The sequence below is a fragment of the Magnolia sinica genome, chromosome 6 (genome assembly GCF_029962835.1).
Source record: "Magnolia sinica isolate HGM2019 chromosome 6, MsV1, whole genome shotgun sequence".
NCBI classification, from domain to species: domain Eukaryota; kingdom Viridiplantae; phylum Streptophyta; class Magnoliopsida; order Magnoliales; family Magnoliaceae; genus Magnolia; species Magnolia sinica.
In genome coordinates this window covers 101,487,568-101,500,992 of record NC_080578.1, presented here as the reverse complement: position 1 = coordinate 101,500,992, position 13,425 = coordinate 101,487,568, and the positions used below count along the sequence as shown (strand labels likewise).

General features: G+C 39.3%; 1 protein-coding gene across 4 annotated transcripts in view; it reads right to left on the bottom strand.

Moving 5' to 3' along the window:
- Positions 1–10,407, bottom strand: part of LOC131249296 (5'-3' exoribonuclease 4) — a 42,489-nt gene extending 32,082 nt beyond the window's left edge. For 2 of the 4 annotated variants that reach the window (XM_058249960.1, XM_058249961.1), the window contains exons 1-9: positions 10,012–10,407; positions 6,151–6,253; positions 5,973–6,049; positions 5,682–5,873; positions 5,394–5,513; positions 5,220–5,282; positions 4,943–5,089; positions 4,660–4,824; positions 4,326–4,403 (exon numbers count right to left, since the gene is read on the bottom strand). In XM_058249960.1, the coding sequence (XP_058105943.1) occupies positions 4,326–4,403; positions 4,660–4,824; positions 4,943–5,089; positions 5,220–5,282; positions 5,394–5,513; positions 5,682–5,873; positions 5,973–6,049; positions 6,151–6,253; positions 10,012–10,218 (1,152 nt within the window). In that variant the 5' untranslated portion in view covers positions 10,219–10,407. The remainder of the gene's footprint in view (positions 1–4,325; positions 4,404–4,659; positions 4,825–4,942; positions 5,090–5,219; positions 5,283–5,393; positions 5,514–5,681; positions 5,874–5,972; positions 6,050–6,150; positions 6,254–10,011) is intronic. The other 2 variants (XM_058249958.1, XM_058249959.1) reach the window with 1 other exon arrangement.
- Between the last annotated feature and the right edge of the window lie 3,018 nt (positions 10,408–13,425).

Here is a 13,425-nt window from a genome sequence, read left to right as displayed (position 1 = left end):
AGATCATGTTCCTCTTCATTGTGACAACCAAGCGGCCATCCATATCGCTCATAACCCGGTTTTCCACGAGCGAACCAAGCATATTGAGGTTGACAGTCACTTTATTCGGGAAAAAAGTAGATTCTAAGGAAATCGTCACTCCTTTTGTTCGATCTGGGGATCAACTTGCTGATGTTCTTACAAAGCCCTTGAGTCGAGATGCTCTTCATCGTGTTCGTGACAAGTTGGGCATGATCAACATCTATACTCCAACTTGAGGAGTACAGAGAATGCTAATGTATAGTACAGTGGCCCTTTTTGGTGTAAGTGCATTTGCACACTTTCCTCTTCTCCTGCGGTGTATTATATGCTCTATTATAATAAAATATTGTGTGTTAGGGCAAGATAGACCAACACAACATCTTTTCCAAAACTCTCCTCCTAATCCTCTCTCAATTTCTCCTCTCTTCTTCACATTATAATCATCAAACCACTCTATACTGGTATTCCCCTATTCCCAAACAAAGCTCTCTTTTTACCTCAGAAATAGCACATCTACAACCTCACCCACATCTATGAGGGCAAACAATTTGCTGAAATTCCTAAAATATCTTCCAATTTACAGCCCCTGAAGAGGTATTCCCCTATTCCAAAACGATTACCTCAGAAATAACACATCTACACTGCTCGATCTGTTGTTAAAGGTTCTATGAATTCACTTTCCATGTACGCCACAGAATCGACTATAAACGTGAAGCAAAGCGGCAACATATCCAGGTGCAGGAGTGGGAACCATCTGTTTCAAGAAGTTAGCAAGTTTAAATTGTAAGGAAGCAGGAGCAAGGTGTGAGTTTTAAGCATGATTCAAGGTGGGAGTTGGACCTGGTTAGGAGGATTGGACACAACTAGGAACTGCACAGCAGGATAATCTCCATAAGGTTTTTCCCTCTTATTAATTTTTATCATAAAAATATTTCAATCAAAATTTTTGGGTGTTTGGTTTAACAAAAATGCCTCACTTAGAAGCAGAAACACATTGACACCATTTACGATTAGTTTCTTTTGAATTTGTACTCCAGTGAAATGGATTGGGCTAGTCCAATCTGATTCAAATGGAGCCTCCTGCATGCAAACAAAACCTAAAAGTCTAGAAGTCAAATTCTCACCTACAGTGGCTCCTCATTCCCTATCTAAATACAAGACAGCGTTGGGAAATCGCAAGTGCCTCTTCTAATCAGCATTTCCGTGCAAGGTCTTTTTTTTTTTTAAAAAGGATTATAAGGAAATACTGGTTCCTTTCCATTCTTGGTTCTATGGTACTCCTAGGGTGGCGGTGTTTGTTTGGCTTTTGTGGCGAAAGAGAATTCTTGCCATCGACAACCTCTAGAGGAGAGCGTTGATCTTACCCAATATGTGCTTCATGTGTGAAGAGAACGCGGAGTCGATTGACCATCTGTTCTTACATTGTTCCTTTGCTTCCAAAATCTGGGCTTATTTCTTACCCTCGCTTCATGTGGATTGGGTTATACCGAATTCGGTAGAAGACCTCACGTGGGCTTGGCATGGAGGAGGAGGAAGCAGGGAAAGTGGAAAAAGCAAAGTGGAGACTGATTTTGATGGGATTTTTTTAGGCTATTTGGGGTGCGAGAAATGGACAATGTTTTCAAAACGAAAGGCTTGGGGGAGATGATGTAATTAGCTGGATTGAAAGGCATGTGAAATTCCTAAAGTATCTTCCAATTTACAGCCCCTGAAGAGGTATTCCCCTATTCCAAAACGATTACCTCAGAAATAACACATCTACACTTCTCGATCTATTGTTAAAGGTTCTATGAATTCACTTTCCATGTACGCCACAGAATCGACTATAAGCGTGAAGCAAAGCGGCAACATATCCAGGTGCAGGAGTGGGAACCATCTGTTTCAAGAAGTTAGCAAGTTTAAATTGTAAGGAAGCAGGAGCAAGGTGTGAGTTTTAAGCATGATTCAAGGTGGGAGTTGGACCTGGTTAGGAGGATTGGACACAACTAGGAACTGCACAGCAGGGATAATCTCCATAAGGTTTTTCCCTCTTATTAATTTTTATCATAAAAATATTTCAATCAAAATTTTTGGGTGTTTGGTTTAACAAAAATGCCTCACTTAGAAGCAGAAACACATTGACACCATTTACGATTAGTTTCTTTTGAATTTGTACTCCAGTGAAATGGATTGGGCTAGTCCAATCTGATTCAAATGGAGCCTCCTGCATGCAAACAAAACCTAAAAGTCTAGAAGTCAAATTCTCACCTACAGGGGCTCCTCATTCCCTATCTAAATACAAGACAGCGTTGGGAAATCACAAGTGCCTCTTCTACTCAGCATTTCCGTACAAGGTTTTTTTTTTTTTTTTTTTTAAAGGATGATAAGAAAATAGTGGTTCCTTTCCATTCTTGGTTCTATGGTGCTCCTAGGGTGGCGGTGTTTGTTTGGCTTTTGTGGCGAAAGAGAATTCTTACCATCGACAACCTCTAGAGGAGAGCGTTGATCTTACCCAATATGTGCTTCATGTGTGAAGAGAACGCGGAGTCGATTGACCATCTATTCTTACATTGTTCCTTTGCTTCCAAAATCTGGGCTTATTTCTTAGCCTCACTTCATGTGGATTGGGTTATACCGAATTCAGTAGAAGACCTCACGTGGGCTTGGCATGGAGGGAGAGGAAGCAGGGAAAGTGGAAAAAGCTAAGTGGAGACTGATTTTGATGGGATTTTTTTAGGCTATTTGGGGTGCGAGAAATGGACGATGTTTTCAAAACGAAAGGCTGGGGGGAGATGATGTAATTAGCTGGATTGAAAGGCATGTGAAGTCTTGGGTGGTGTGTGTAAAGGCAGGTTTGCGCGGTAATCTTTTTGCCACCTCAGTGTAGCGTAGGGTTGTATTCTTTCCCCGCTTTGCGGGTTGTTTATAAATTTTTGCTCTCTCAAAAATATATATATATATATAGGGAAAAGGTACTATGCGCTCGACCTCATGAGTCCATCCCATGAGGTCAAGCTGTGTGGGCCCCACCGTGATGCGTTTCGAACATCTACCCCATCAGTCAGATGCACCATTCCATCATGGGCCTAGGTCTCAAAAATCAAGTCAATCCGTGACTTGTGTGGGCCACACCACATACAGAAGTGGAGAGGGGCCATGCACCATTAAAACATTCATAACCATTTTTTGGGCCCACCGAGATGTGGTTTGCAAATCCAGCCCATCCATTATGTGTGTCCCACTTGGACGAGGGTTCAGACCAAGTTTCAAACGCATGCAAATTTCAGGTGGGCCCCACCAAGTGCTTTTATATGTTTTAACGGTGTCTTCACATGATTTTAGATGGTATGGCCCACCTAAGTTCCGTATACGGCTGATTTTTGGGAAATCCCATAATTTAAAGGGGACCCATCAAATGCACGGTGTTGATGGTCGACACGCATCACGGTGGGGCCCACACAGCTCGACCTCATGGGAGCTTATCGTGAGGTCAAGCGCATAGTACCTTTTCCCATATATATATATATATATATATATATATATATATATATATATATATATATATATATATATATAGTGGTGGGAAAGAAGAAATAACCAAAACAACCATCATCATAGTAGACATGTTCTAGCTATTTGAGGTTGACTGGGTGAGAATGGAGGGTAGGAAAATTTTCACAAGTCCAACAAAATGACTGGTCAAACTGGTCAAAGGCAATCAAGTAATAGTCAAATGTTCATCAATAGATAAAAATTCAATATTTGACACCAGAAGAAACCTGTCACTAAAAAGAGGTTCCAAAGGTGCAAGAAAAGTATGAAAAAAAAACTTGCAGAAAAGTGAGAGGTACAAAGTTAACAGTTGTTAGCAGGTCGTTAAACCTAGACAATAAATGGTCAACACTAATTGAAGGATTAAAGATGAGGTTGAAAGAGACGACAAAACTGTGGAGAAGATGAACACAAAATCAAGGAAAATTTGGGCTCAAAAGATAGCATGGTCACACCATTTATTGAATGCATGCATACAAGGGCATCAAGCAGGTATAACCTAGTGTCGTTTGCCCTTTGGAGAGATCAACAGCTCATTTCAAAGCTCTCTCAAGATCTACCCATAAGTAACTATGTCTACAATAATTACTAGAAATGTTACAAAAGTAGGCATACGTTAGACAAAAAGCTCATGCCCTTCTTTATCTCTAAAAAGATGTGGCGTTCCCTAATGCTTTTGTTTTAAAAAAGTTCCCATTACCTTCTCAAAAGGGGAAAAAAAGAATATTATGTTTTGCATAAACTTGATAAAACATAATCAAAAGAGAGATTACCTCACCGGCATCAGTAAGATAGCCACCCATAGCTGCAAACTCCTTTTTATAAACAAACATCAGCAAATTTATTGCACCCTGAAGAGCCAAAAGAGTTTTTAGCAAAACCAATAACTACAGGCATCTACAACATAAGGCGGCAAAATTTTCAGCTTACTTTGAAATGTGGAATCACCTAACTACTAGCATAACTGACAAAAATAAGTAATAACAATAAGACTTTGACCAATATTTTGCAAACAACAGACGCATAAAGAATAAATACTTGTTAAACAAAGCAGATGCTGAAATTGCCTTTATTAACAGAATCTGAAAGTAGGTTCTTGCTACAAACCTCACGGATTTCCAATGTAGGCATGTGAGGAAGAAAATCATTGCCAACAAAGAAACATAAGAAGACAAAATCATCCACCACTCGTTCAAAGTTTATCTCAAATGGTGGGTCAGGTATCTCCAGATCATATGCTAAGTACTCTCGCAAAACCCAGATGTTGAGAAACTGCCCAATAATGTTTCAAAAAGTAGTTCAGAATAAAATATGCCACAAAGGAGAGTAAACTATGACTAACAACTCAAAATGTGGCAATAAAAGGCTGCCTCTACATTCAAAATCCAACCTGGTATTTCTTTTTATGAATCGGGGTGTCATCTGTCTCATTTGACTGCCCCTCCTGATCACTTGAATTGCTTCGGCATTCAGCCGCCAAATGTCCGACTTGACCACAAAGAAAGCATTTCTCCTGTTGCCCTGGCAGGGAGATCACCTATACAAACACTTACAAAGTTTCTGAGTCCACACATAACTCATTGACAAATCGTAAATGCAATGCAAATTTTCTTTTCCTTTCTGATTGATAAATGGATTACAGATATTGCAAGACAGGATCTACCAACCTCTCTTAAAATTGAGAAGTGAACCTCGTGAGTGGCTAAAGACAGCATAATTAGATCTGCATCCTGAGCATAACAAAGGCACATGTTCAATTCCGACTTGAAAATTTTAAAAGGTAATTATAAAGAAAATATAAGGCAAACGACAGAACTATTAGGACTAGGTTTCAAACTCACCAATCCATAAAGACAGTGTCGTGTGTTGGGATTGAAACCAGGAAGATTGCGTTGCAACCTGATGTAGGACATTATTTTGTGTTCACCCTCACCAGGAACGTTTGAATCAGACAGTATAACCTTCAAATAATCACCCAATGCAGAGCTCCATGAATAAATTTAGAGAGAGAGAGAAGTATCCTGAAAACCAAAGTGTTCGAAGAAATAAAACCAGCACGGATTATTCCACTAAGCGAGGAACCAATCCAACCTAAGGGAGACAATATCTCAAAAAATGTGAAGGCGAACCTTAGTACACTGCCAGCCAAAAGAACGATTCAGCCTCAAGTGAATGTAGTATTGCAGGGCAACAGACAGCACAGCCATGAATTGAGTCCCAGGAGTAATGACATTTGAGTCAGATGTTTCAGCTTTCTCCTTAAGAGAGAGAATTCTCCCTTCCGCCTCAAACTCCTGTCTTAGTCTTTCCTCTTCAGCTTCCTGACAGGTGTATAAGAATAGCACAAATCAACATATAAATGCATAGTAAAAGCTCGCCAGTTGTATCCAATGTATGATCTTAAAGTAGTGAAAGCTTACCGCCTCAGCCGCATCTTTTGCAGCTCTGAAACGCCTAGAGCGTTGTTGATTCATTTTAGCCCTTGGCGCAACACCATCTACAGAATTCACACTCAAGTTATAATCAGAATCAGGAGCAAGCCACGTAAGCACCTAAGCCTATTAATTTGAAAATCAATGAATTCAGTTTGGTGCTTACCAATAGCCATGTACAGAAGCTTTCTTGGGCGAACCAACGTGAAGAGATGATCAATGTAATCAAAAATAGATTTAAACACATCGTCATAAGTGGCAGGCGCAGGCTGCAAGTTAAAAGAACAGTCTTCAACACTTATAGAAGCCCAAGACATGAATAGCGAATCTAAGTGAGCTATGTCATGCATTAAGAACAGAAGAAAATGGTAAATTTTCTAAGAGATTAGAAGAGATGCTCGCTCAATGTGGATTTCTTATTTCTCTGAATATCAAAACTATTTATTGCTTTTATTTCTGAAACATGTTTAGTAACTTGCTGAAACTATGTATTGACAACAAAGAAAAAGTATTCCTTGTCTAAAGCAACGATCTACAAAAACAGACTGAGAAAAGTTTGCATCAGCAACCAACCCATGGGATTGGAAGAATAAATCATACAAACTTTTGAAGGCAGGTAACAAGGAACACATCTTGATGTGGCCAATTTCCATGGGAAGTTTTCCGATACTTTCCTGGATTGGACCACAAGCATCGATGACTACTTTGATTGGTAGGAGACGGCGGATGATGGGAAGGTTCCATTAAATGCATAGATAGCATTTCTTTTGGCGGACTTTTTTTTTAAAGATATTTGGTGAACTATTTCATGAATTACATTAGGGGATAAGAGCACCAAAAAATCTTCAACGAGGGATAGAATTGAGGGAAACAGACATCTCGCAGTATTCCACTTAGATAGTCCTTATTGGTCCAAGATTGCTTTTCCAATAGGAAACTTTTAGGCCAGGAAAGTTCTACACAAATTTAAGTCCACTTTTGCAGTGTAATAGGTTTTACCCTTAGACTACGAAAGTTGGGCCTTATTAGTTGTTTAGGTGGCTAGAGATATGGGCCTTAGGGGAGTAACCAAATTTAAATGATGTTTAAAAAAATCATTGTTTGTGAGGTTTATGAGCTATTTCTCCCAAGTTGTGCTACATCGCTGAAAATTCGACACCTATGATGTATTGTTCTCTCCTTTTGTGGTGTGGAATTATTCGTGGGGATTGTGGAATCCAATGGGAAGGAATTCTTCTTTCTTAACACACAATGTGCATGCTCCAAATTTACCGTATCATCAAAAATCAATTCTATTAAGACAAAAATAAGATGGTAATCATTGGTAGGTTGAAGGCATGCCTAAGTTCCATGTTTTTTTAGTTTCTATAGGGTTGTTGGGTCCATGAGGGAGCAAACTGTGAGGTATTAGGAAAGGATTGTGTGAAATTTGTTTGGAACTTACTATATAGGAGAGACTAAAATAAATTTAATGTGGTGCTCTTAGGCAGATTGCAGGAAGTTTATACCCCCAAGAGTGGTATACACAAGCATATTTCATCTTTGGATCATCAACTGATGTTGCTAATCTAAATCTTTCTTTTGCTTCCTTTCATCATGAGTGGAAATCTTCTCGTTTGGTGAAGGCGTGGGATGCTACCGCACCACCAAAAGTCATGGATTTTTGTTGGATGGCCGTAGAGGAAATTATGTTGGCAAGTAATTATCATAAGATAAGGGGGCATTTCGCTTGCAAATGTCTCTTGAGCAGAAGAAATGGTGCATCAACTACTCCTACATTGTTTGGCGACGAGGAGTATGTTAGATTTTTTTTTTCCCCTCCATACTTTCGAGATCCATTAGGGGTTTCCAAGAATTGAAGGTTCGCTCAGTAGTTGGAAATCTTGAGTGTCTTGGTGGTAAAGGGAGAACCACAGAAGTAGTCTCCTTCACACTATTCTTTTGGGCCTATGATTTCAAAGGAATCACCTTTTACAGATAGAATAAACATACCTTTTCAAGGTGGACTTCTACCCATCTCCAACGAGAAAACAAGTTTTGACTTTCACTATGACTTTTTAAAGCAGTAAGAGTATATATCTCATGAAGGTCAAATTCAATGGGAAAGGGGCAATTGAGGGTGGTGCTTGAAGGAAAGACCTGGACCAAGATGGATATCCCATAAGAATGACCATAACAAATAATTTTGAAGGCCACTTGGTTATTGATCCAGGACTAAGTGACATTGGTGATGCTTTAGGGAATGATTTGGAACAACCTTAATTGCCATACCCGTTCTAATTGAGAAAACATAAGAGAAATCTTGGAGTGAAGTTGTTCTTTAGTTCCTTGTTACGCCACATGGACCTCTTGAAGAGTCCACCCATGACATCCTACAACCTTTTTTTATCAGTAAAACTTCGTTTATTGAGAGAAAGCCAAGAAGGGGAAAAAAACAGCCAAAAGGAAAAAGATCTTCTTCAACCTTACAAAAGATCTTCTTTCCAATCTCAGTCCATATTGCTACAAAACTATATACATAAATTTCATGAAAGATCCAACCCAAAAGTATAGAAACAAATTACATATATCATTTCCAGGATGCCAACGGACCATAGTTACAAAGATCGCAGGTCATTTCTGTACTTTGTACAAAATGATTTTCTCCAACACGTGGTATGGGAGGGTAGGATCATGTGGGTCGCTCCAGTACACTAAGAATATGCATAATGCAATATAGTTTTATATACATTGATAATGCAATTTATATATGACGAATTAATGCATGTTATTATTATATATCCCACATGTTAACATTATATTATATGCATTCTATTGCATGAAAAGGTATAAATCTCCACATTCTAAATATAAATGTAGAATACGCCTCAATCAATACTAAGAATGTAGAATTAAATTTGCAGGTGGCAAAAATAGTGAGCCAAATTGCAAATGAACCGTAATACAGATCACTTTATTCAAAACAGAAAAGTACGGGGGGTTGGCGATTTAGGCAGCACTGCAATGCGCCCACAGAGGACTCTTTATCGTCTGAGGACATTCATCACGAATTTTTCATTGTTAATAGATCTTTGCAAATTTTCTTAAAATTTTTAATTTACCTCTTTAATGAAGCTCCATTACTTTAAAAAAATTTAATTAAATACAACGCAAACCACCTCAACCGATTGAACTTTAGCGAATAATTCATTATTCTGAAACAAATAATTGTTTAGCAGCAGGCTAGATTCAGTAGTTGGCATCCCATGTATTTCGTGATCATATTTTTAATTTCAAATAAGGAAAAAAAAAAATTAACAGAAGTGGCCAGGTGCCCTCAAATCCATGAAGTAACCATGCCTCCACATCTTTACTATATATGTGACTGACATGCGTGTATGAGATCCAGGCCCTCCATTCAGCAAGTCCATAGTTAAAAAATAGAACTGACCAGAGGATCCTAATTGTTTAATAGCTGGAATACAAATATGGCGCCAAAAGAAAATTTAGCAGCGGCTCAAACCCAAAGTAGAAAAACTCAATCATCAGACTGTAAGAATTGTCTAGTCAATGCAATTCTTGATTAGTGTCCAATCAATAGCGGAGAACATGATATGGATGGCTCAGGATCTCTACGCTTTATTCTATTCTAGTGCCCCAATATTATTAAATAGTCCTCAGAATTCAAATAAACTTGTATGGATGACCAGGTTTCACTCCACCTCACAAACGCATGCCAACATATGATGTATTTTCTGACATCCAAACCACCCAAAAGGCGGGGCTCAACATGAAGATTCATGGACAGCCAGTGGCTGTATATAATAGATGTGGTTGTGGTGGGGATCAGTTTGGTACGCCTGATGAGCGGATTGATCTGATTTCTGCAGCAGGCAACATTCCCAACGGTGCAATCTAGAGCACTCGCACACATCAGCACCACGCTCCAATCCCCAAAACAGGGAAACGGGCACGTACAAATACAATCAGTATGGAATGGCAGTAAATATCAATTCACAGGAGAAATTAGAAAAGATACAATACATACTTTTCCTTCGGGATGGAAGCAGGGATGGATGATGCCATTCATGTCAAGGTAGAGGTTGTCGAATTCGAAGCCATTAGGGTTTGGTCTCGAGACGTCAATCGGGAGAAGGAATCCATTCTCGCCCTCGACGGGTTCTTCCTCGACAACGTCCGAGATCGAGAGCGGGTATCGATCCGCCAGCCATCGGTAGAACGCCGGGACTCCCATCACCTCTCCTCGTTCTTTAAGCTCTTCAAGCTGTTTGCAGGAACGCGATGAGAAGAAAATTAGGGTTTCTGCAGAGATAGAGGACGGGTGTTTCTAAAGGGAGGAAAATTAGGGTTTTTTGCAGAGACAGAAATACCTGGAGCGGTGGCTTTTGAGGGAGAGAGAGAAATGAAGCGGTGTTTCAGAGAGAGAGAGAGACAGAGAGAAAGAAAGAGGACGTCCTTCGACTTCTTCTGGTACAGATCTTAAAATGAAATTTGCTATGCCTCACGCGTGTGAAGTGAGGTCACGTACACGCCACACATGTGACAGCATGGAAAGATAAATATCAGATCCAATCCGTCCATCAGAATGGAAGAAATATATTATTTTCCAACCCCACTTATCAGACTGATCCAGTATGTATCAGGAAAATTTGGCTGAAGTTTTCTAATTATTCATCTGTTCCCATTACTAGGACCCACATTATTTTTAGACTAGATATATTCTTACAAAACGTATATAAGTTCCCAAAAATCTTATGGATGGTTTGGATCTTGCATATTTGTGCCATACTGATATATGTATTGTGCATTCACTAGCCTTATTACACACGCACGTATACTCTTATTAAAAAATTATGATATATTGATCATATACAGCGGCTGTAGATGGATTTTTAAGGTACAGCCATCTCTTTTATGCTGACATGTCACGTTTCTAGAATATCTGATCCGTGTACAAGGTCCCGGAATGTGATGATAATTTCCTGGAAGGAGATAAGTTTAATCTGATCATTGATGTGGAAACAACCTAAAAAAAATCAATGGAGAGCCGATGGTATGACTCCGTGTTCTGATGTGATCAAAAAATTGAGTGGATCAACTGAATTTAATAACAGGTGATAATAATATTGTTCTCCACCTTTTCCACGGACAGGATATTCTATATATGTAACAGGTTAGAGGAGAATAACGGTTATATGTTAAAGCTTCATTTACCCTCTTCACCAAGGCTCTAAGAGAAGAAAACTGGGGTTTGTCGTGGGAAGCTGTTTGTCTGGTAACCGAATCACCGTACCTTATCAAGCACTTGGAATATCCTTGCAGTCATGGCAATGGTTGGATGTAGACCTACTCCATCAAGTGAGCACATTAGGTGGGGCCCTCTCCTTACCTAAGATGATGTTGCCCTTGGAGTAGGGCCCACATTGATGCATGTATTTTATATCCATGTTATCCATCCGTTTTTATAGCTCATTTAATAGCATGAGACAAAAAATAATGCATATATAAATCTCAAGTGGACAACATTAAGGGCCTGTTTGGCTGGACCGATTCCATGGTATTAGGAGGGATGGGATTGTGATATACCGGGATAAGTATGACGAGCCAAACAGTCCCGGTGAACTTGTCCAGGATATAAGCAATTCCATGGATCTTAAAACAATCCATTGACATCACCATCATTACCTTAAATTTGATCTCATCCCTTTGTTGGACGGATCGGAAGGTAAAATCCCAGGATATGTCAGGCATGCCAAACAGACCCAGTAAACTTATCCGGGATATAGCAATCTCATGGATCTTGAACCAATCCACTGACACCACCATCATTACCTCAAAATACACTCCCTCCCTCCTAATCCAATGGGATTTGCCGGGCCAAACGGGCCCTAAAAGTAGTAAAAGGAAGTAGTAGTGATTAAACAATGCACCGAGAAAAACTTTTGAGGGTACATATAATCTTTTCATAATGTTCATTTGCCATCCAATTTATTATTTTAACACACTCCCTTACACACTGCAATAAGTACTCAAACCTATGATCTCACTGATGAAACTCTTGATAATAATTATTTACCATCTAATCTATTATTAAAGCCACACAAACTTGGATGAAGGGAAAAAAAACAAATGTAAACTTGATCTAAAACTTCTACGGCTCATGAGAACTTTTTAATAGTGAATCACCATTGCTTACTTTAGCATGGTTCATTTAAGATTTAGATTTACTTTATTTTTTCAATCCCATGCCTCAAAATGAGTTGGAAGATGAGATGGATAACATGAATATATAATACATGCAACAAGATGATCCCGCAATAAGGATTGTACTGTCTCGGGCAAGGTCCAGCACCGAATCTACTCCCTTCAATCAAACACTTTATAAACATGCTTTGCATGGGCCATCTCTAATAATGCCACTTAGAGCAATCAATCAACTTCTATTATTTTAATGCTTTGAAAATGTTAACTTTTAAACTATAAAATTCACGCAAACGAGGTGGTGAAACCCTTATAGACTGTTTCATGAGCCACGTTGACTCACATGTCGATCTCTTTGGCGGCCATGGCTCACTGCCGTCTACCACCTTCACCACTCCACAGATCAGCTCAATGATGGCAACCACATTATCAACTCTACCATAGAATGCAGTGGATATCACTATCTCCTCGACTTCCTATGCATTAAGTCCATTTTTTTATTCCATTCATTGTATTTGATGGGATTTTAACAGATTTCTAAGTATGCTCCCATGCTTGAGGAAGCTCCCCAATGAAATAACATTAGTCATGAATCATGCCACCCCATCCATCATGTATATTTTGCCTTGTGTGACATTGTTTCCAAATTGGTCTGATTAATCTTGAATGATCACTCAAAAAACTCCAGTTACTTTTGAATTTAAACACTCAAGTGGGCCCTTGTTTATATATATATAAACATGGTGTGACCCATCTAAGTTTTTGGAATATTTAGATATGGGGCAATCCATTCATCTTGGTTAGGGGTGTTAATGGGCGAAGCTGGCCCGTTGAGCTTTCTTGCACACGGGCCAGGCTTAGGTTGGAATATCAAGCTCGAGGGCTAGGGATTAAGCTTAAATTTCAGGCTCGTTTTTAGATCAGGTCAAGCTTAAAGTAAGACATTCAAATATATCGCATCGCTTCGGGCCGACCATTATCATTTTAAAAAGTAGTTTCAAATTTCATGGGTTGGAATGGGAAAAAAAGTAGAGCGGGAAAAGTTATTTGGTGAAGGGGGGTTGCTAGCTTGAGTGGGCCCCACCATGCTATTTACATGAAATCCACTTCAACTACTACGGCCTATGGCCAAAAATTGGACACCATTTGCATTTCATGTAGACCCCACCATTGGAAACAATGTATAGCGCAACACTCACCCTCCAAATTATTTCCCTTCGTGTGGCCCACATGAATAATA